The sequence below is a fragment of the Mixophyes fleayi genome, chromosome 9 (genome assembly GCF_038048845.1).
Source record: "Mixophyes fleayi isolate aMixFle1 chromosome 9, aMixFle1.hap1, whole genome shotgun sequence".
NCBI classification, from domain to species: Eukaryota; Metazoa; Chordata; class Amphibia; order Anura; family Limnodynastidae; genus Mixophyes; species Mixophyes fleayi.
The window spans coordinates 84,554,294-84,578,094 of record NC_134410.1 but is presented as its reverse complement, the minus strand read 5'-3'; the positions used below and the strand labels follow the sequence as shown (position 1 = coordinate 84,578,094).

At 40.8% G+C, this 23,801-nt stretch overlaps 1 protein-coding gene across 3 annotated transcripts in view; it reads left to right on the top strand.

Moving 5' to 3' along the window:
- Positions 1–23,801, top strand: part of FRMPD3 (FERM and PDZ domain containing 3) — a 735,664-nt gene that overhangs the window by 654,513 nt on the left and 57,350 nt on the right. For all 3 annotated transcript variants that reach the window (XM_075184613.1, XM_075184611.1, XM_075184612.1), the window contains one exon: positions 14,249–14,428. In XM_075184613.1, the coding sequence (XP_075040714.1) occupies positions 14,249–14,428 (180 nt within the window). The remainder of the gene's footprint in view (positions 1–14,248; positions 14,429–23,801) is intronic.

The following is a 23,801-nucleotide window of genomic DNA, read 5'->3' as shown; positions in this document are numbered from 1 at the left end:
TCCTGCTTCACCGTGTACTGCTCGTGAAGGCAGAACAGCATGCACCTAGCTGTAGTGCACACAGTATTGCCTGTGTATTTGTATAAAATGACAACTATGTTACATCATAGGGACCCACTGTCTAAAGTACACCCTGACCCCCCAGCTCTGGGTGAGGGTGTCAGATTAACTCCTAGTGCTCTACTCCTCCTTCCAGTACCACCCTAATATTATTTGGTTTAGGTTAACCCTAAAACAAATAACCCTATTAGTATATAGAGATTTTTGCATTTTGATAAATCCCATTATAATCAGCCAGGTATTGTCAAAAAGAAAAAAAAATGGTGTATGGAGAAGGAACATATAAAATAAAATGCAATATAAAGTGATGTTTGTTTTTCTGTTGCATTATTTATTTCTATTATTTATAATAATAAAGAATCGCTGGATTAAGCAACACTAAAATAGCCTCTTTTTATATTGATCAATATATATTGTACCGAAAACCACCCTTTAAGGATGGGCCGCTACTTATGGGCCAGTGCTGTTTGCTTGCCCCCCGGGCTAAAGTCTGCCAGCTCTCCACCGAACTCCTGCTGTCAATGTCACTTTTTATTCCATCTTTTAACTCTCAATTGTTAAAACATCAATGTTGGTGATTGTCATATATGTACTGCTAAAATGAAACAGCTGTGTTGAGTAAATGTTACATAGGAAACATGTAATGACAATATAGCCACCTTTTTACTATTGTAGTACAATGCTGTAAAATAAAAAGTGAATTAAACATATATAATGTAGCACAGTGCATGTAAATAATGCACAGATTTTATATGCACCCTTTTGTGTCTTTTATATTTGCAGCAGAGTTACATCTGTTTATATCCAGTATCTAACCAGTTTGTTCAATAATTGTAGCAAATGAAACAGTCATATGTCCACAGTGCTAATAGGGGGTAATTCAATTCCCCTCAGAGTATCGCCGCGCTAAACCTATTACCGTTATTACAGTAAGTTTAACCCAGTTTAACCTGGCTTCCCTGAGCTACAAGCAAAAAGCCGGCGTTGAAACTACTGTAATAACGGTATTTAAGGGCACTATTACCGTAACGGTAATAGTGCGCAGGCCGCATTACTTTTTACAGTAACGCGTCCAATTAAATTTCCCCAATAGTATGTGTGCAGATTCATAATTTTTCATGTATTCATTGTTTCATTCTACAGGCACTAAACTTATGTTCACATGCATAAAGTATAGGCATAATGTTTATGTTGAAGCTAAGACTTTGTTCAAAGTAGATCAACTCTTTACCAGATTGGCTGGCAAACCACATATTCCAAACCAGATCATAAAACCTCCTCAACTCCTGAAAAGGTAGTGGACAATATATAATTTATGCTTTATGTCTAAATTTCCACCCTTATTCTGCACCTAAGTGTATTACTGTGCTGTTTCTTATGTTACAGAAGAGAGCTGCTGAGGAAAGAGGTGATTTGTACAAGTTTGACTTATGTTTTAGTAATTGATCCAACTAATAATGCAAATAGTAGTTTACTGGGTTTTTGTTATGATCTTGTTATGTCTAGTTACTGGCCAAATAGTCTACTGACCCAGATATCTTATACAAACCTCATATACGGAATAGACTTAGGCAAACAAAATCCTATAATGTTCCTTCCCTCCAGCGTAGATACTGCATACTGTCTATAAATCCAGACGTGGCACTATTCCACATCCTGTTTGGTGGTCACCTGAAGCATAATTTAAAAATAAGAATTTAGTGTGTACAGCATCACATCTACAAAACTTTAATGACTACTTTTAGCTGCTAATTTTGTTAATTTTTAACTTATTACCTAGATTAATGGTAATGTGCGTAACTTTTAAAGGTTAATGGACTGTACAATGCGACCCTTGAAGCGTATCAGTTTGTCCATTACTGCTTTATATGGTGGAGATCACAGCTCACTTCAGATTTAGAGGTCTATTTAACAAGCGGTGAAGAGAAAAAAAGCTGGCGGAAAGGCTGGCAAAAGGCTCTTTCACCACTTTGTTATTTAACAAATGGTTAACGTCAGAGAAATCAGAGATTGTTATGGCCCTAACCTAAATACTGGCACTGACCTCTGTCCGCAAAGACCTGTATAGTCAATTTATTAAGCTGCAAAATGCTTTAATGCCATCTCGGGATGGTGTTATTAGTCCTTTACAATGGGAACCAGCTTAATTTTCTCCGACTGGATCCCTCTCCGATGAAATCGCTAGCCCCATTAGCATAGCATTTCCTCCATTCGCTGGTAGAATTAGGCTGCTGATGAGTTGGAAGAAATCTTTGTGGAGGAGTGGGGTCTTAGCAGGGGCTCCCAGAGCAGCCCCAGCATGGTGAACAGTGGCGCTATTTTATTATGTATCACTGCAAGTTGCAGCAGCACATAATGGGTTATCTCCAGCATATAATAAATAGACCTCTTAGTCACCCATTCAGTCTATTAAATAGATATCACTTAAGTTGCTGAATTGATATCTTATTTCCCCTAACACTGCTGTGCTATTTTTGTCAACCAATCATCACAAATAATACAATAAGAAGCAAAAATGAGTGTAATTGTGTTAATTTTACAACAGGCAGCTATAAAATCAGGGGGGAAAACTCACATTGGATAAGTCCCAGGTCTATTCCGCGTCCCTTCAGTTCAGAAAATGTAATAGTACTGCATGTGTGTATTCCCAGCAAACACACAAATCTGAGAATTAGCAGCTCCACCATTTTGTTAGTGACTGCAAAATCACTCCATGATATTGCTGAATTTGCAGCTAACCACAGGATGTGATGGCAAACCATGTCTGTATTGCACAAGGAACACGTCCATTAAGGTTTCTGCCTTAATCGTTGTAATTTTATTGCTTTTTGGAGTATGAATGGAAGAGTTTCAATAGTTTTTTTACATTTTAGATGTTGTGTAAGGAACCTTAATTGGACATGTTAAACCGTAAGGTTTTTTTTCTATGGAATACTTATATATCTTGAACTACTGAGAATAATGCAACAGTCCTTATCAGTAAACAGACCTATATTAGTCTCTCATTTTTCTCTTAATTGCATGAAGTCATTAACAGTGCATTCACATAACAGGTATGAGTATACAGAAGAGTTTAATCATTTATATCCAAGAGTTTGAAGTAATTTTCTAATGGAAGCCTCCACCAAGGCCGATGTCCCCCTGTCAAATTTTGCTACCATAACATGCTACAACTGGACATATGAAAACATAGTTCACAGAACACTAAAGTCCCCACATAATTCTTCAATAGATTTAAAAATACCAGTTCTGTATAATTGACCTATAGCCTCCACTCCATGCCGATACCAAAGAGAGGAACCCTCTACCAAGGCCAATTCCTTGAAGCTACCCATACTCCACAGTGGCATGCATGGGTCTAAATCATCATATTCCACCAGTTTATTAGTAACTGTCCAGTTTCCACTAGTAATGGGGGAGCAATAGCAGCGATCTTACTCATCAGTAAAGATTGTAATGGAGTATGGTTGCTATTAAAGTTATGCACTAGTTACCAATGTAGGATATGATAATCAGTGTTATCAGGATCAAAACTTGAGATGGGCCAGTTGAGAGGCATAATCAGGGCCGGATTAACCATAGGGCTAACTGGGCTACAGCCCAGGGGCCTATGGCATCCAGGGGGCCCTTGAAAGTGCTCAGCAGCAGTATTGATCGGTCGGAGGTGGGGGCGCCCCCGGCGCGATCAGTACTCTCACTGCGCTCCTCCCCTGCGAGCTGTATTCTCCTTACTGAGGAGATCTCGTGAGTCTCACTCTCACGAGATCTCCTCAGTAAAGAGTGTATAGCGCGCCGGAGAAGGAGGTAAGTGCCGGGGGGGGGGGGGGGTCGGGCAGCTCGGATCACGGGGGGTGGCCCTCACGGGGGAATGGAGGTCCCCTTAGCCCAGGGGCCTCCATTCCCTTAATCCGGCCCTGGGCATAATAATAGAGTTTCAAGCTAGGGAACGCTAGACCGCTGAGGATCTGGGCCTGCATAATGTACTCAGTTTGATTTTAGCCCTTCTCCTTCCAAAACTAAGGAAGTCAGGTATTGGTCAATACTGTGGAACACTGATAGTGGGATAAAAGTCGGGGTCTGTTGCATAACATACAGAAATTTCAGTTGTATCATCATCTTAATTAAATTTATTCTACCAGATACAGGAAGTGGCAACTTCTCCAATGTATGGACCTTCGATCTGGGGAAATCAATCTGAAGTTGTAGATGGAGTCTTATATAATCTGTAGGCTTCTTAGAGATCCAAATTCCAAGATATTTAAATCGAAAAGTCTATTTTAATGGGAGACTAGATAAATGTGACACAGGGACACTCCCAACCCAATGTAAAACAACACTAGTCCCAATTAATTTTTAACCCAAAGTTGTCTACTGCCTGCAATAAAGCCCTCATGAAAGCATCATAGTCGGATAGATGCAGTAACATATAATCGGCACAGAAGGCCACTTTGTCCTCTTGTGGGCTGTCTTGAGACCCCTTATAAACCAGTTGTTCTTAATTAGACAGGCAAGAGGCTCAATTGCAAGTGTAAACAAGGTAGAAGACAGCAGGCACCCTTGTCAGGTGCACCTACCTAATTTAATCAAATGGGCGATATAGTCATTCACGCACACTCGTGCTCCTGGACAGGTGTAGAGAGGTTTGGCCTATTTAACAATAGTAGACCCCGCGACAAAGTATGACAGCACCTTCCACAGGTAAGGCCACACAGAGTGAAACGTTTTAGCTGCATCTAAGAAGACCACAACCCATGCTTATCTATGAGGTAGGGTAAAGAGACGTCTAAGGTTCAAGAAGGTCAATTTTCCAAGCATAAATCCCGTTTGGTCATGATGAACAAGTTTCAAAATAAATTTATTAAGTTATTATGTGTTGATAACAAAAATATAGGTCGGTTTGACTCAAGATGTAAAGGGTCCTTACCCGGTTTTGGTATAACTACCATAAGCACCTCTGACACAGACTGAGAGAGGGAGATACTTACATATAATACGTTAAAGGCATAGAAAATTATAGTAACATAAAAGGCTGTATGTTGCCATTAGGTAAGAACATAACTGCAACTTCCATCTCCTCGAAAGTAAACAAGGAATCCAGATACTCTCTACTATCAAACGAGAGTTTTGGGAGAGAAATAGCACTCAAATAGGTCCGTAATGCATCATTTCATATCATATTGGACACGGAATACATAGACATTAGCAAAGTTATCATGGAAAACTGCATCAATATCAGGCATCAAATACTACTTCACCCCTCCTCAATCTAAAATAACCGAGACAGCTGCAGGAGCTTCAGAAATTGTGATGGTGACAGGGTCCGCAAGCAAGGCCACAGCCAGGTGGAAATGAGAGCAGACCAGAAGCCACCAGCCAGCTGTACCTCGATGAGAGATAAGTAATAGTTTACTGACAGTACCGTGGAGGTTGTCAGATCAATGCTCACCACCCAGTGCCTCTGGAAGGGAAACACAAGCTTCGTCCACAAGAGGAAATAATATGCGGTGGTACTGACAGGAACAGCTGCCGCACCCTAGTTCAGAGATCTAGAGCGTAGCATGGAAACATCAGAGCAACAAGCAAATAGCATGCCAGAGGAAGCCAGAAGAGGTAGATGAACATCTTAGCCCCTCAGGGTTCACAGAAACAGCTATTATGATTCCTAGTATGAATTCAGGGTGAATAAAACAAACTATGTTTATTAATGCAAATATACAAAAAAGCTTATAGTTGCAGGGAATCTGTAAACAGTAGGGGTGTGCACCGGCCACTTTTAGTGTTTTTGGTTTTGGGTTTTGGGTTCTGATTAGCTTGAGGTTTTGGGTTCTGATTTGTTTTGCCAAAACACCCGACGAAAGGTTTTGGTTCTGATTTAGGGTTTTGGGTTCTGATTTATTTTTAAAAAAGCATAAAAAGTGCTACAATCCATTTTTTTGGTTTTTTTTCACTCCTACACTATTATTAACCTCAATAACATTCAATAACAATAATTTCCACTAATTTCCAGTCTATTCTGAACACCTCACACCTCACAATATTGTTTTTAGGCCAAAAGGTTGCCCCGAGGTAGCTGGATGACTTAACTAAGCGCCATAAGTGGGCGGCACAAACACGTGCCCCATCGTAGGTGGCTGTGTAGGCTTGAATGGCCTTTTGCTGCTCCTCCATCCTCTGCAGCATATAGAGGGTGGAGTTCAAGTGTGTCACTTCCTCTTGTTTTAGTTGATGGCAGGGCAGGTTCATGCTTTTTTGATGTAGCAGGAACAGTGAACGTAGTTTAATATCTGATACTACCGTATATACTCGAGTATAAGTCTATCCGAATATAAGCCGAGGCACTTTATTTTACCACAAAAAACTGGGAAAACTTATTGACTCGAGTATAAGCCTAGGGTGGGAAATGCAGCAGCTACTGGTAAATTTCAAAAATAAAAACAGTGCTGGATATCGTTAACACTGGGATCCCAATAATACAAACGTGAGGTTGTAAATAAACATATCAAAATTTATTGTTATAAAACATCAATAAAATTATATAAGTACAAAATATATACCCATATCCTAAAAATTGTACACAAATGGTTAAACGAAATCCTTTGCACTTGGTATCAAGCCTAAGTAATGCAAAATATGCTGCACATACGCTAAATAGAATTTGATATAATAGCTCAGATAAAGATAAGTTTGATTTTGTTTGCTGGAAGAAACATTTTAACAGAACAATACAATTTGCTTTGTGTGATTTAACCCTTATTATACTTGAAGTTTGGGATGTTTTTAGATTTTTTAATGATTTCACAGTTATGCAAAGGAATCTTCAGACACTTATTAATAGGTGACAAAAAATGATTATATTTATATATATTTATATATATATATAAATATTGGACTTTAGAAAACTGATGCAAATAATTGCAGTGGACAAGTCAGGGTACTCACATATGTCTCTGACCAGCGGGGCTAGATGGAAATGTCCCGGTCTTTAGCTTTGACTGACAGGCTCCTTTTCATTTAACTTTATTGTTCCATGTGCAATGAACACCATACTTGCCAACTCTCCCGGAAAGTCCGGGAGACTCCCGAAATTCGTGTCAGTCTCCCGGGCCGCCGGGGGAGATGGCATTTCTCCCGCATCCCGGATTCCACAGAGAATCGCGTCATTTGCCGCGATTCTCGGTGAATCACGCCATTTTGGAGGGCGGGAGTGGGCGGGACGAGGCCAATCGCGTCATTTTGGCCCCGCCCCGCGACACAAATTACGTTTTCGCGGGGGGTGGGGCCAAAATGACGCGATTGGCCTCATCCCGCCCCCTCCCACCCTCCAGTCACGCCCCCTCTCCCGGAAACAAGTTTCCGAGAGTTGGCAACTATGATGAACACACAAAAATGGGGCTACAATAAAATGGTGGCTGACAGTGATCACAGAGGCTGCAGATGCCTGCAGATGAGCGGGGGAGACCAGGTAAGTGGGACTCGAGTATAAGCCGAGGGGGGCTTTTTTCAGCACAAAAAATGTGCTGAAAAACTCGGCTTATACACGAGTATATACGGTAATATTTCTGCACTGCAGGAACAGTGAACGTACTTTAATATCTGATACTAATATTTCTGCACTGCAGGAACAGTGAACGTAGTTTAATATCTGATACTAATATTTCTGCACTGCAGCAACAGTGAACGTAGTTTAATATCTGATACTAATATTTCTGGACTGCCTATTGAAGTGGAATCTCCACTGGATTTGGTACCGGGGACACAATGCCTCCATCAACTGTCTAAATTCCACTGCACAGATGGCGGACACCGGACGCACGTCTAACACCAACATAGCTGTGGCGGTGACATGACCTGCAGGACTATCTCTGATGGAGATAGAACTAGGCCTCAAAGAGCACATAATGCCAAAAAAAGAGTTACAAGATGGAATTGTCCTTGGGCCCTCCCACCCACCCTGATGTTGTTGAAATAGGACATGCGCACTTTAACAAACCAATCATTTCAGCGAAAGGGCCTACCAAACTGTGCCTGAAATGATTGGTTTTGTTGTTGAAATAGGACATGCGCACTTTAACAAACCAATCATTTCAGCGACAGGGCTTACAAAACTGTGGCTGAAATGATTGGTTTGTTTGGGCCCCCACACAAAAAAAGCTATTCATCTCTCCCTGTACAAACTAAACTGGCTCTACTGAGGCAAGATGTCGTCCTCATCCTCATCCTCTGATTCCTCGCCCCCTTCAGTGTGTACTTCCTCATCCTCACACATTATCAATTCGTCCCCGCTGGACTCCACAACCACAGGTCCCTCTGTAGTCTCTGGAGGCCAGTGCTGTACTTGATTGAGGAATTGATAATTCATTTTTATGAACATCATTTTTTCAACGTTTTGCGGAAGCAACCTCCTTCGCCGCTCACTGACCAGGTTCCCCGCTGCACTAAAAACTGTCTGACATGTCTACTTGGATGGTGTCAGCAAAGTGATCCTCCACCATTTTTTCAATTGTGACAGCATCCAATGCAGCGACAGTAGACATGTCTGCAATGGTTGGCAGGTCCTTCAGTCCGGACCAGATGTTCTCAGCATCCCCGCCAGCGGGTCTTTTAGGAAAACTGAGCTTTTTCCTCGCAGCCACAGGTGTTGAAGAAAATGAAGGAGGAGCTGTTGGCATGTCACGGTCCTACTCAGAGGACAATCTCCTGACCAACAGGTCTTTGCACCGCTGTAGACTTGTGTCCGCCGGAAACAGAGACACAACATACGCTTTAAACCGAGTATCCAGCATGGTGGCCAGAATGTATTCCTCTGACTTTAAAAGAGTGACCATGCTCGGATCCTGGAAAAGCGTACGAAGGGCTTCATCACACAAGAGCTACATGCTTTGTTGAATCGCAATGTTTTACCAGCTCCTCCCTCACTTTCTCCAGCTGCTTCTGAAACAGCCTGATCAGGGGAATCACCTGACTCAAGCTGGCAGTGTCGGAACTGACTTCTCGTGTGGCAAGTTCAAACGGCTGCAGAACCTTGCGCAACACGGAAATCAGTCTCCACTGCGCTTGACTCAGGCGCATCCCCACTCCTTTTCCTATGTCGTAGGTGGCTGTGTAGGCTTGAATGGCCTTTTGCTGCTCCTCCATCGTCTGCAGCATATAGAGGGTGGAGTTCCAGCGCGTCACAACCTCTTGTTTGAGGTGATGGCAGGGTAGGTTCAGACTTTTTTGATGTTGCTCGAGTCTGCGGTAGTCACTGGCAGAATGCCGAAAGTGTCCAGCAATTTTGCGGGCCATCGCAAGCATCTCCTGCACACCCCTGTCACTCTTCAGGTAATGCTGCACCACCAAATTAACGGTGTGGGCAAAACATGGGACGTGCTAGAAATTGCCCATATGTAATGCCCGCACAATGTTACTGGCGTTGTCTGACACCACAAATCCCCAGGAGAGTCTAAGTGGGGTAAGCCACTGCGAGATTATTTCCCTCACTTTCTCTAAGAGGTTGTCAGTGTTGTGCCTCTTATTAAAACCTGTGATATACAACGTTGCCTGCCTTGGCACAAGCAGCCGTTGTGGAGATGCTGCTACTGATGCAGCTGCTGCTGTTGATGCGGAAGGCGATGCATCTACCCAGTGGGCTGTCACAGTCATATAGTCCTTCGTTTGCCCTGAACCACTTGTCCACATGTCCGTGGTTAAGTGGACAGTGGGTACAACCGCATTTTTCAGAGCACTGAGGACACTTGTTCGTACTTCTCTGTACATCCCGGGTATCACCTGCCTAGTGAAGTGGAATCTAGACGGGATTTGGTACCGGGGACACAATACCTCCATCAACCGTCTAAATCCCACTCCACTGATGGCGGACACCAGACGCACGTCTAACACCAACATAGCTGTTACAGCCGCAGTTATCCAAATTGCAGTAGGGTGACTACTGTCGTACTTTGTGCTCATGGCAAACGACTGTTGGATGGTCAACTGTTTGGTGAAAGACGTAGCGTTCTTACGACTTCCCCTCTGGGAAGATCACCGACTACCAGCAGCAACAGCAGCAGCGGCAGTAGTAGGCGTACCGCTGCAGGATTCCTCTGATGAATCCTGGATTGAAGAGGACTCAGTCATGCTGGTGACATGACCTGCAGGACTATATCTGATGGAGATCATGGAGGAAGTTGACGAGGAGGGTGTTGGGGTGTGTATCCAACAGGACCAAGGGATTTAGGTGTCCCTGGACTGCTGACGGTCCTAGCCACAGTTCCTGAACTAAACACCGAATTATGAAGGTTCTTCAGGTGACGTATAAGGGAGGATGTCCCTAGGTGGCCAAGATCCTTACCCCTGCTTATTTGAACTTTACATAAGCTACATATGGCCATACATTTGTTGTCCGGATTGGCATAAAAATAACTCCAGACCGAAGAGGTGGATTTTTTGGTCTTCTGACCAGGCATGACGATGGGCTTTTTCATCCCATGGACAACAACTGAGCCTGGTGCCTCATTTAAGATAACCACATCAGCATCCTCCTTGTCAAGTTCCTCCTCAGCGCCAGCTACATCAATATCCTCCTCCCGGTGTACAACATTCACACCTTCATTAGCCAAATCTGTAACTGGACTGTGGGTGATCCTTCCAGCATATGCAGAGGGCATGCTGCAAATGGTGGAAGGAGCCACCTCTTCCCGTACAGTGATGGGAAGGTCAGGCTTCACAACCACCAACACCCTTGGACTCGCCTTGGGGATTTGTGATGTCATCTGTTTAGAATGCAGAGTTGTTTTCTGTGCTGTTGATGACAGTTTAACTCTCTTAATTTATTTTGAGGGGGGGGGAGGAGGGCTTAGATCCTTGGGTGAAGCTGAACCACTAGTCCTGAACACGGGCCAGGGCCTAAGCCGTTCCTTGCCACTCCGTGTCGTAAATGGCATATTGGCAAGTTTACGTTTCTCCTCAGATGTTTTTAATTTCCTTTTTTTGGTAATTTTAGTGAACTTTGGGTTTTTGGATTTTACATGCCCTCTACCAGAAGATTGGTCATTGGCCTTGGCAGACGACGTTGATGGCATTTCATCGTCTATGTCATGACTAGTGGCAGCAGCTTCAGCATTAGGAGGAAGTGGGTCTTGATCTTTCCCTACTTTATTCTCCAAATATTTGTACTCCATTATATGCAGCACAAGAGAGCGTACCCCTAAACCACACACACTTTGGGACTGCAGAAACAGTGAACGTAGTAATATAGATTGCAGTTCCTATTTTTTGGGACTGCAGAAACAGTGAACGTAGTAAAATAGATTGCAGTTCCTATTTTTTGAACTGCAGAAACAGTGAACGTAGTAATATAGATGGCAGTACCTTTTTTTTGGGACTGCTGAAACAGTTAACGTAGTAATATAGATTGCAGTTCCTATTTTTTGAACTGCAGAAACAGTGAACATAGTAATATAGATTGCAGTTCCTATTTTTTGGACTGCTGAAACAGTGAACGTAGTAATATAGATTGAAATTCCTATTTTTTGGGACTGCAGAAACAGTGAACGTAGTAATATAGATTGCAGTTCCTATTTTTTGGGACTGCAGAAACAGTGAACGTAGTAATATAGATTGCAGTTCCTATTTGTTGGGACTGCAGAAACAGTGAACGTAGTAATATAGATTGCAGTTCCTATTTTTTGGACTGCAGAAACAGTGAACGTAGTAATATAGATGGCAGTTCCTATTTTTTGTACTGCAGAAACAGTGAACGTAGTAATATAGAATGCAGTTCCTATTTTTTGGACTGCAGAAACAGTGAACGTAGTAATATAGATTGCAGTTCCTATTTTTTGGGACTGCAGAAACAGTGAACGTAGTAATATAGATTACAGTACTGCAAGAACAGTGAACGTAGGTAAATTTAGCAGTACTAATAATTCTGGACTGCAAGAACAGTGAACGTAGGTATTGCAGTACTAATATTACAGGACTGCAATACTATATTGCTCTAGAATTTTTTTATACTTTTTAAATTATTTTTTAATATTTTTTTTAAATTATTTTTGTATAATTTTTTTTTTGAATTTTTTTTTAGGAGTTTTTAATAATTATAAAATTACTATGGACTTAGCACAACAAAGCACAGAACTAAAGCACCACTGGACTCAGCAGGACAGACACTGGCCAAAGCACCACTGGACTCAACAGGACAGAGCACTGGACAAAAGCACCACTGGACTCAGCAAGACAGAGCACAGGACAAAAGCACCACTGGACTCAGCAAGGACAGAGCACTGGACACAAGCATAAAGCACAACTGGACTCAGCAAGGACAGAGCACTGGACTGATCACGCAGGAGCACCACTACCCTACAGCCTCCCTCTTCCCTGATGTCAGGCAAAATGAAGATGGCGGCCGCAGCATGAGAATTTATGACATCCGAGATCCGACGCGAGACTTGGATGTCATAGCCTCGTTTCGGATCTTTTTGCCGGGCGGAAGTACCCGAACAGTGCTCGGATCCCGTCGGATCCACACTTTTCGGGTGGGCTCGGATTAGCGGAATCCTTAGTAAACAGCAGCTCAGTTGAAGCAATGATATGTTTCAGATGTCAGAAATTACAAGTTAGTCCATAGCAACAACAGGTACAGACTATAAAGGGTTAACCACAGTACAAGGTAGCAGGACAACCAGGTTTGGATGCAGGGAGTGATTAATAGTACAGTCTATAGCAACACAGATTCAAGGTTGTGTGTAATGCTAGTAGTGGCCTGTGTTGAGATGGCGTTGGAGAGCAACAAAGAACAAGCAGAGGCCAGATCAAGCTGCAAATCTGGATGATGGAACACAGTGCGCACAGGTAAGTCACGAGGAGCAGACAGCGGACACCACAGACCCAAGGTTAGGAAATGGTATCAAAGATAACAGGCAGAACACAGGTAAGTCCAATGGAGCAGACAGTGAACACCACAAACCTGAGGCTGGGAAGTGGAATCGCATATAAGGGGCAGAGTCAAATACCAGGCAAATGCATGTCCAGGCAGCGATATGCGTAGTCAGGGTCACAAGCACAAGGGTTATTCCAGGCAGCAATCAGGGAGGATCAGGTCACAGACATAGGTCAAGCCTAAGTAGGAAACTGGAGCAGGTAATTCACAAGGAAAGCAGACAAACAACATCAACAAATGATGAACTGCAAGGAACACTGACAGAGGCAGGTATATAAAGCAATGGAACAGGTGCAGGCACTACTCAGGGAAGGAGATTAGCTCCTTCCCGCAAGGTGGAATGTTCAAGGGCAAAACAGCAGCACCTCTGGTGGTATTGAGGTACTGCAGCCACATACAAGATAAAGGCGGAGTCCTAACAAACAGGATAAGAAACAGCATATGTAAGCTGGAGAGTGTGCAAGTTTGCTTGCTACTCCATGCTTGTCTAGGCCACGCACCCCAATCATCGTGACATATTTGATGAATTCTGTAGACTTGTTACATTTTTATTGGGTTGTCGATGTATAAACTCTTAACTTTCTATATTTAACCATCTGATATTTGGACATATATTTTAGATGGTGGATTTTATTGATATCATGACCTTAACTAACCTTTAAACAATAAGTACTGTGTGGAAAATAAAAGAATCTTTGATCTAGCTGTAAACTATTGACGTCAAATGAGCCAGATTTTGGGCCACTCACATAGATTTAAGTTGCAAGATGCTTTCTGTTCCAAAGAGCAGTTTTATGCTTTGGATGATGGGTAACTGAATAAGGGAGGTTCCTTATGTATAACTAATGGCTAATTAATTGTAAATGTAGCTAGTTGCTAGGGTTCACTGTAGTAGAAGTATCCAGTACCGATAACCAATTATCATGCTTGTTGCTTCCTATTAATTATTTCCAAGCCCTAGCTAAACTGATATCTGTCCCAGGATGGAACCCCTTGAATTTGAATGGTGATTATTCATGATTCCCAAGCCATCCCTCGTCTACTTCTCTACACCCATTCCAATCTCCCAACACCTAGAAACAAACCTGAGTACAATTATAATTTACTTAATAATAGTGATCACCATTTTAGAGTATAGAATCATTTTTTTTTACTGGTTTATGAATCTCCCTCTATGTGTTTATACCTTTGTATAGTTTTGTGTTAAGCTGTTGTAGAAAATCCAGAAATCTATTTTATATGTTATGCTTATGTCCTTTCTTACCTCAGGAAGAGAAAACTCCAGCAACTACACTTCTTGTTGGTCCTCGCCATGGAATCAGCCATGTAATTGATCTGAAGACCAATCTCACAACAGTCCTATTTGAATTCAGTCAGGTGACAAAGGTCCAGCTGTTCAGAGAATCCCAAGGAGTAGCGCGTGTGGAGACAAGTGTCACTGACACTAAGGTGTGGGAAATATGTTGATCATTTAATTCAGTTTATGATGTGCATGTGATAAGTTAATAGCATATACATTGATATCAAGTGTTAAACTAATGTTTAACCACAACTGTATTCATTCAATGTGCATTGACTCTATGAAAAAACATACCACATTGTAGGCCTGATTCATCTTCGGACATTAGTCACATTGTGGGCCGTATCTTGCGTAAAATTGCTCTGCACATGCTCAGAAACTGATTTTACGCCAGTGAATGCAATTGCATACAATTCAAGACCAAACACAAATGACACTTCCTACTGCTACCGACTTGAAGGGCGAAACGGGGGGAGGGAAAGGGCGGATGGAGGGAAGATGGACATAGACAATGAACAGTAAGGGCGTGCCAAGGTCGAGTGGATGCACATTCATCCAATTTAAACTCTGGGCATCTCTAAGGTATGTGTGTTAACCATATCACTTGCACCAGCTACAGGTGTAAATGGCGACTGATAATGATGACTGAGGCATATGCATTCCAGAACATGTATTTGCAAGTAAGAGAAACTGTAAACAATTATTTTATGTACAGTACATATTAAGAGTATCATGATTTATTTACTCATGTAAAAAAAAAGAAAAACACATTTAAATTTTTTTTTTTTTGATGATTATGGTATTAAGATTTATTAATGTATTTCATTTTATTTTCTATGCATTCTGATAGGACTTTATATTGCACATATGCATGTGTATGTCCCGCAGTCTGTTCTGTCTGTCTGCATATGGCAAGCACCCTATAGCCAGAGCGTACTTATACCCATATTTAAATGGAAACATTTCTTGAGATCTGCTTGTACTTGAATAAGGGCGTACATGCATTACATTTCGATTTTAAATAATGCAAATTAAATAAACATTGCGTTCGAAGATGAACCAGGCCCTTTGCTGCTAAGGTTTCGCAAATCGTCAAGCTTATGATCCTTTTCTATAGCCTTTTTTTCTGGCATCAGATCACACTGTTGAAGCAAGTGAACTCTGCATGGTTTATCATAATTATCTATTGAGTTATCTTCATGTGTGTATACTCAAAAAAATACTACTGTACAATAATGTCCATGTTATTGAGACTGCAGCTCATTGTCCTACTGTACCAAGTGCACTGTACAGTAAGCTGCAAGCTGTAAGTCCATGTGTATCAGAAGTTATATTATGTTTGCTTCATGAGACACTGTATTGTCACTTAGATTAAATTGTGTTTTTGGCACTATATAACAGTAGTAGCATAAACCCGTTCTCTGTGGGCACCTAAAGACACTTAGGGGTCTATTTACTTACCTGGGGTTTGTTAAAAGCGCAGGTTTTCAGGCAACTTGATGTGTGCAGTTTCAGACTAGGACATGAAGGGCCCACCAGGGGAATGCAGTTGTAGGGGCCCATGAAAAAGCCTGTGGATGCCAATGCTTCACGACGGAGCACGACTGAAGGAGCATGGCCAACCACCAGAGACGAGCCACTAGAGGGAGGAATATAATCCTAAAAGCGGTTGTGCCAAAACCAAAAAAACACTGGGGTCTGTGAACATCTCATATCTATATATATATATATATATATATATATATATATATTATAAGGGCACAGTCATTTTGCCATAGGGAATCTGTGAGAGGGGGGGCATGGTGTGTGAGGGTCTACATCAGGCCTGTCCGACCTGTGGCCCTCCAGGTGTTGTGAAACTACAAGCCCAAGCATGCTTTGCCAGTAGACAACCTGTTGATAGCTGGAAGGGCATGCTGGGACTTGAATGGATGGATGGGGAATGCACTCAGCACTCTGTTCCGGCAGCCGGAATGGATGGGGAATGCACTCATTACTCCATTCCGGCAGCCGGAATGGATGGGGAATTCACTCAGCACTCAATTCCAGGAGTGGAATGCACTCAGCCATCTATTCTGGCAGCCGGAATGGATGGGGAATGCACTCAGCACTTCCTTTTCGGCTGCCGGAATGGATGGGGAATGCACTCAGCACTCCGTTCCGGCAGCCGGAATGGAAGGGGAATGCACTCAGCACTCCGTTCCAGCTGCCGGAAAGGATGGGGAATGCACTCAGCCATCCGTTCCGGCTGCCGGAATGGATGGCGAATGCACTCAGCACTTCTTTCCGGCTGCTGGAATGGATGGGGAATGCGCTCAGCCATCCGTTTCGGCAGCAAGATTGGATGGGGAATGCACTCAGCACACCATTCCGGCCTAATCCCCTAATACTAGAAATAGACCTAGCACAGTGAGCTAAGCTTATTGCGTATCGGAGCTCCTAATGGGTAGGAGCTGTTTGCGGCGGCTCCTCCCTTTTTTTTATTTTCCTTCAATCAAGCAAGAAGATTTGTGGATCTTACAAATATGTGTCCTCCCTGGCCGAAAAACAGAAGACTGCAATCAACAATGGGCCCCCACTATGCAGAAAAACTGAAGAGATTTCAAGCATGTACATTTGGAAGTACAAATTTATTCGGGACAGGGGCAAGCATAGACATTTGGATACAAATGTATTTTTGAATTTGTTTACAGCCATTTTTGGATTGAAAGCTGCGGACAAGAAAAGAAAACTTCATTGGTGAGTATATCGGGGATTTATTATTTTTAATAAAATGTGTGGTGTAAATGAGTGTGTTTACTGTCATTATTGGTGTTTACTGTCATTATTGCGGTTTATTATTTTTAATAAATGTTAGTGGTTATAATGAGGGTGTTGTGATTTTGTAAACATTTTATTTTGTGGAACTACAGGTCCCAGCCAGCCCTGGGTGTCAGGGCATGTTGGCACTTGTGGTTCTCCAAGTGCCAACATGCCCTGGGTATGCTGGTGCTTGTAGTTATACATGCCCACACTATTTAGGGCAACCTGGCTGGCTGGGACTTGTAGTTCCACAAAACAAAATGGCGCATGTTTGTTTTTTTATTACTTATATCGCCGTTATTACCCTACACCTACCGCCCAGGGGTGTAGGAAGAGCCCTAGTGCTATCAACACTGGGCTGGGTGTCCCTGGGGGGGACCCGCTCATTTTTTTCGGTGGACCCCACTCCCTAGGGAATCCAGCCCAGCACTGAACAGCCTAGGGTTGGTTAGTCATTATGGCAGGGGGACCCCTACCACGTGTCCCTCTGCTATAGTGCCTCCAACCCCGGCTGGTTTGCCTAGCACTGGTTCCATGAAAATAGGGGGGACCCCACGCAAATTTTTTCCCCGATTTTCACGGAACCAGCAGTAGGCTGGCAGCACTAGGGTTAAGACTAAATAGAGAGGGGACCCCATATTTTTTTTTTACTTTGATCTATTGATCACTTTGATCACTTTTGACAGCTGCAGGAGATCCAGCTCTATTGCAGAACAGTGTAACAGTGATGTGTTTATACAACACATTGCTAGCAAGCAGCATGTTGTATCTGGCATGTTTGAAAGCAACCTCTCCCGAGTTTGCTTAATCACAGCTTCATACATTGTAGACTTGTATAGCTGCAGTGGCAAACAGTGGGGAGTTTGATCTCTATCGATTTTGCAAATAGCGATTTTGACAGAAGCACAACTCTGACGATTTTACATGAAATCTCAGCTTCATACATCTTTGAGTTTCAACTCTCCCGAGAAAATCGCTGTGTTTGGAAAATCACACCTTGATACATTTACCGCCAGGACTCCAGTATGACAGGTGATGGGAGATCCTAATTTAACGTGTCAGCATGCTAGCGATTTTCTAATTAAAAATCAACTATTATTTGGAATGCCAGAGTGATATTACTCTAATACTGTAAAAGAAACTCATTCTATTTTGTCTGGTCTGTTTTGGCACATTAGATATGGTCGAGGATGCTTATGTTCTGCTTCCCGTGACTATCTCCGATGTATGTGTAAAACAGCGGATTGATTGATTGACCAATTACTATTCATGCTCTCGTGTTAAGTGAAGTATACTTAATATAACATAATACAACATTGTACATTGATGCTCTTTTGAATTAACATTTAGAATTAATAGTGCATCAGATATTACTAGATGACTTATGAAGAACATAATTTTCAGGGTAATAAGATCGGACATTTACAACCCTCTGATTTAACAGAGATATGTAAATATTAGCAACTGATGAACTCCAAAATTGGATCTAGCAGCAGGATGATATAATCATATTGGATGCATCCGATCCTCTTCTCCTCTGCCTTTCATCCGATCCCCTTCTCTTCTGCCTGTCATCCGATCCCCCCCTCCCTCCCCACAGCAGTGTATTTGTGATCCCTTCCCCCCAGCACTGTGTTTGCGATCCCGATCCCCCCTCCCTCCCCGCAGCAACTTTGGTGCACAGGGGTGACGTGAAAGAAAAGCTGGTGCGCAAGGTATGATATGTGAAAGAAAAGCTGGTGCAGAAGTAGTGATGTGAGATAAAATCTGGTGCATAGGCAGTGACAAGTGAGAGAAAAGCTAGTGTGAATGGGGGTGAAGTGAGAGAAAAGCTGGTGTGCAGGGGGTGACATGAGAATAAAGCTGGTGCACTTGGCAATGGCATGTGTGCAAGTGATCACAAAGCTGGTGGGCATTGGGGTATGTGTGAGAGAAAGCCATGCACTGGAAATGGAGGGTGCTAGGTTTAGAGGAAATCTTAGGAAAAATTACTTTATCAAAACTGTAGTCGGACAGTCATCCAACAGAGGTGATAGAGGTTAGTATAATAGAGCAATATTAAAACTCTTGTTTTTTAGGGATTAAGAAAAATAGTGGAAATTAGATTGGCCAAGTTATTATTAAAGGCCGCACAATTTTAGGCTTATAAATTTATTATCAATATTTTTACTTTACAAAAAGCCATGAAATTCCATAGACAAAAAACCTTATGGTTTAACATGTCCAATTAAGGTTCCTTACACACCATCTAAAACATAAAAAAAACTATTGAAATTCTTTCACTTAAACTCCAAAAAGCAATGAAATTACGACGATTAAGGCAGAAACCTTAATGGACGTGTTTCTTGAGCAATGCAGACATGGTATGCCATCACATCCTGTGGTTAGCTGCAGATTCAGCAATATTATGTAGTGAGATTGCTGTCACTCACAAAATGGTATATCTGCTAATTTTCAGATTTGTGTGTTCACTGGAATACACACATACAGTACTATTACATTTTCTTAGTTTATCTTTATCGTAGTTTAGGGCCTGGGTGTCTTAGAAAGAGACAGTAAAGCAACTTCATAAAAAATTAGAACTACAAAATAACAAAAGAGGTAAATTAAATTTCAGGAAGAGGGATATTCTGTAGAGATCTGCTGGGAGCAGGTACAGTTTTGGTGGGAGGGGAGGAATGCTCTGCAGGGATCTGTCAGGAGGGGGTAGTATGTTGAGTGTAAGGATGTTTTGCAGTGTAAGGATGTTTTTCATAAAAAATTAGAACTGTCAGCTGCAGGATGTATTTTGGGTGGAGGAATGCTCTGCAAGGATCTTTTGGGAGCAGATACTGTTTGGTGATTAGATATGTTCTGCAGGTATCTCTAATAAGCAGGCACAGTCTTGGAGGGAGAAATGCTCTGTAGGGGTTTTGTAGTTCTAATTTTTTATGAAGTTGCTTTACTGTCTCTTTCTAAGACACCCAAACCCTAAACTACGATAAAGCTAAACTAAGAAAATGTAATAGTACTGTATGTGTGTATTCCAGTGAACACACAAATCTGTGAATTAGCAGATCCACCATTTTGTAAGTGACAGCAATCTCACTACATGATAGTGATGAATTTTTAGCTAACCGCAGGATGTGATGGCATACCATGTCTGTATTGATCAAGGAACACGTCCATTAAGGCTTCTGCCTTAATCGTCGTAATTTCATTGCTTTTTGGAGTTTGAATGGAAGAGTTTCAATAGTTTTTTTTATGTTTTAGATGGTATGTAAGGAACCTTAATTGGACATGTTAAACCGTAAGGTTTTTTGTATATGGAATATATATATATATATATATATATATATATATATATATACAAGTTAACCCATGCATGATACTCATGCATTCTAGTCAAATCAAGCTATTTAAGGTCTTAAAAAGGTTATTGTCATGCATTTGGGCCTGGTCCAGGCCTCCTCAGGGGAAGAGCATTACTTCCCGACGCAAGCGCCCTTTTTAATGTGTGTTCATGAGGTAAAATTACCTCACGAAAATGAGTTTGACCCCTCAACTCGTAAATTTAGCCTTTACTACCCCTCCCACGGGGGGAAGGGGGGATGATGGAAGTTAACTGACTTCACTATTCTAATTTTTTTGTCAACTAATGTCAGTATACCAAATTTCAGGTCAATTGGATGAGCCCTTTCTGAGAAAATATTTTTTTCCACACACACACACACTAACACACGCTGCTACACATGTTTGTTCATGAGGTAAAATTACCTCACGAAAATGAGTTTGAGCCCTCAACTCGTAAATTTAGCCTTTACTACCCCTCCCACGGGGGGAAGGGGGGATGATGGAAGTTAACTGACTTCACTATTCTAATTTTTTTGTCAAATAATGTCAGTATACCAAATTTCAGGTCAATTGGATGAGCCCTTTTCTGAGAAAATAGTTTTTTCCACACACACACACAGTAACACACGCCGCTAGGCTTTTACTTTTATATATTAGATAATGCTAAGAATTTAGTAGGTCAGTGTATAACTCCGCCCAGCAGGTGGCGCTGCAGCTTGTTTTTTTTTTTTTCACACACAGACTAACACACGCCGCTAGGCTTATATATATTAGATATGACAAAAAAATAGAAGTGCCACACATAGTGTATTATAAGAGAGACAAATATCTCCAAGTGAAAGTACAGGTGAATTAGCCTCGTACCAAAGTTCAAATAATAAACAGCTTATCTGATGTTATCATTCCCCAGATGTCTGTATCATATGAGCCCTCTCATGTGTATTCTTTATAGCCTCTGGCGATTTGGAACTGAAAGCTCGGAAGACAACTATAACAGTGCAGTAAGCCTAAATAGGGCTGGTATTATACTGCTCAAAATAGGGAGGGTATTATATGGTAGTCCAGAAGGAAGCACAGAAGACGCCTTATCCCCTCAACGCATTTCGTCAATCTGACTTTATCAAGAGATCAGGGGTATATGGTCGATTTATCCGATCAGCTTATCCGGTTTATATAGTCCCAGAGCATCGGTACACTAATACAATAAAATTCTCTGTTTGTGCATTCCAAAGGGCACATTTAAAGGACTTTGGAAGATAGGGGAGGCAGGTGAGGTGGAGACTGTACTTGTTAGAGATAATAAATAGGACAACAGTTCATGGGTGTTAACTAGAGGACGCTGATAACTACGGAAAACGCCATATCCAGGTGTCTTTTGCAATTAAGTTTGATTGTATTAGTGTACCAATGCTCTGGGACTATATAAACCGGGAAAAAAAGGAGGAGGAAAGAAAGTTGATAGGATGCACTAACCACTCCGTTATTGAATTAATTTGAGCAACTAGGGGTTAATCATTATAAAACTTAACTTTTATTAATATTTTATTCCTAAAAACAGCGAAATATCCAATAAAATAAACAAGTGAAAATGTGATTTAAAAAGCTGGTCACATCTCATGAATCTCTACATCCACCATTCATATAAAGGCCATTTAATGGATTACTATCCAAAAATATTTTTGATTATCCCTTGTGGGATGTACATGTAGTCCAGATATTGTATTTGTCTTAAATATAAATAGACTAGTACAGATTCCAAAACCAGTACTGAGTTATGCCCTAGATTTTGTTATTGAGACACTATAATTAATTATATCCGATAGTTTATATTGTGCACAGTAGATAGGATTATAAATTAATTAGTTAAGAGGCTCCTACCGCTGCTACTATATCTCAGTTGTAGCAGCGTGTAACTAATGATTATTAAACCTGTTAGAAAAAGAGAAAGGACGGATGGGTTTAACACTCTGAGATTAGTTCTGTCCCCATAACAAGAACTAATCTACATGTGCAAATATTATGGTAGCATAATTCTCAAATGCATGAGCGATGTCCATTCTTAAAGAAACACTGGAGGGAAGAAGGTGTTGCGAATTAATATTCTGTACATGGGTAGTGTCACAAATGATCTATTAATCCCCGAAAGCAGTATATTTTTTATATAGAACATATCCTGCTCCAAATTGTCCAGCTTTCTATAGGATTATAATCCTAATACCAAAATGCCTCTTAGGTTAATAATTCCTTTTAGGTGTACACATTTGTTGCATATACGGATTAATTGCAGCACTTTTGTATTGAAATACAGGAATGATTGCCGTTCTCAAGAAGCGCATGGATAGAAAATATATATATATTGCTACAAATTATCAATCCTATATATAGATTGTATAACACTGCATCCTCTCATCCCTTAGAAAATCGGCTAAACTCAGGGTACATAATAGGGAAACTGTAGATTCTATATCGAGCGTTTCTTGTTCTGAACCTCACAGGTTCCGTATGTTACTATCTTCTTGATTCGTATTATTAATCTATTTGTAATTCTCTTTTTTATAAATTGTATCTTTATACATTGGAAAATATACATGTATATGAACTTGGTTATTTAAGATGATATGACATTCCCATATTGTATCGTAACATAGCGGGGCAAAAATATGGTTTAGAAATGAAGTGATATAATATCAAAACAGATTTCTAAATAAATGGAGTCCGTGTATATTGTCACTAAATACTAATAACTCAACCTTAAGTGAATTTTGTAAAATTAAATATGAGTGCAATATTGAGTTTCTAACGTGCTAAATATTAACTAATATTGTGAAATAAAGGGGGGGGTGAGGGGTGGGGGAGAGGTGATGAAAAAAATATATTTAATGTAAGAGACCTAAATGGTCATGAATTTTAAGTTGATTTATTATTAAAAATTATTTTAATTGTGCTTTGTGAGTTCTTAAATATTGATTGTGCTTCTTACCTACATTCCCTAAATAATTTATTTTCTACTTATGTGATAATTGTTGTGTTATTTTGTGTTTTTTGTTGTTAACTGTTGTGTTCTATATATTTTTATTCCTTATACAGGTTTTGCTATAGTTATAACAGATCGAAAATATTTTAATTGTCAAATAGTCTCCATTTATAAATTAACAATATGATAATGCTTATTATAGTTCTCTAATACATTACATCATCAATTCCTCTTTTTTAAAAGTATTCAACCATAAATGTATATTATCCTATTATTAAATATTTTATTTTGTTTTATTTTTACATTCCTTTGTATTATGTATATCACAATTTTATATTATTTTAAATTTTATTTCTTTATTATTAATATTTTGATTTTTATTATTAAATATTTTATCTTTTATTCTTAGTCAT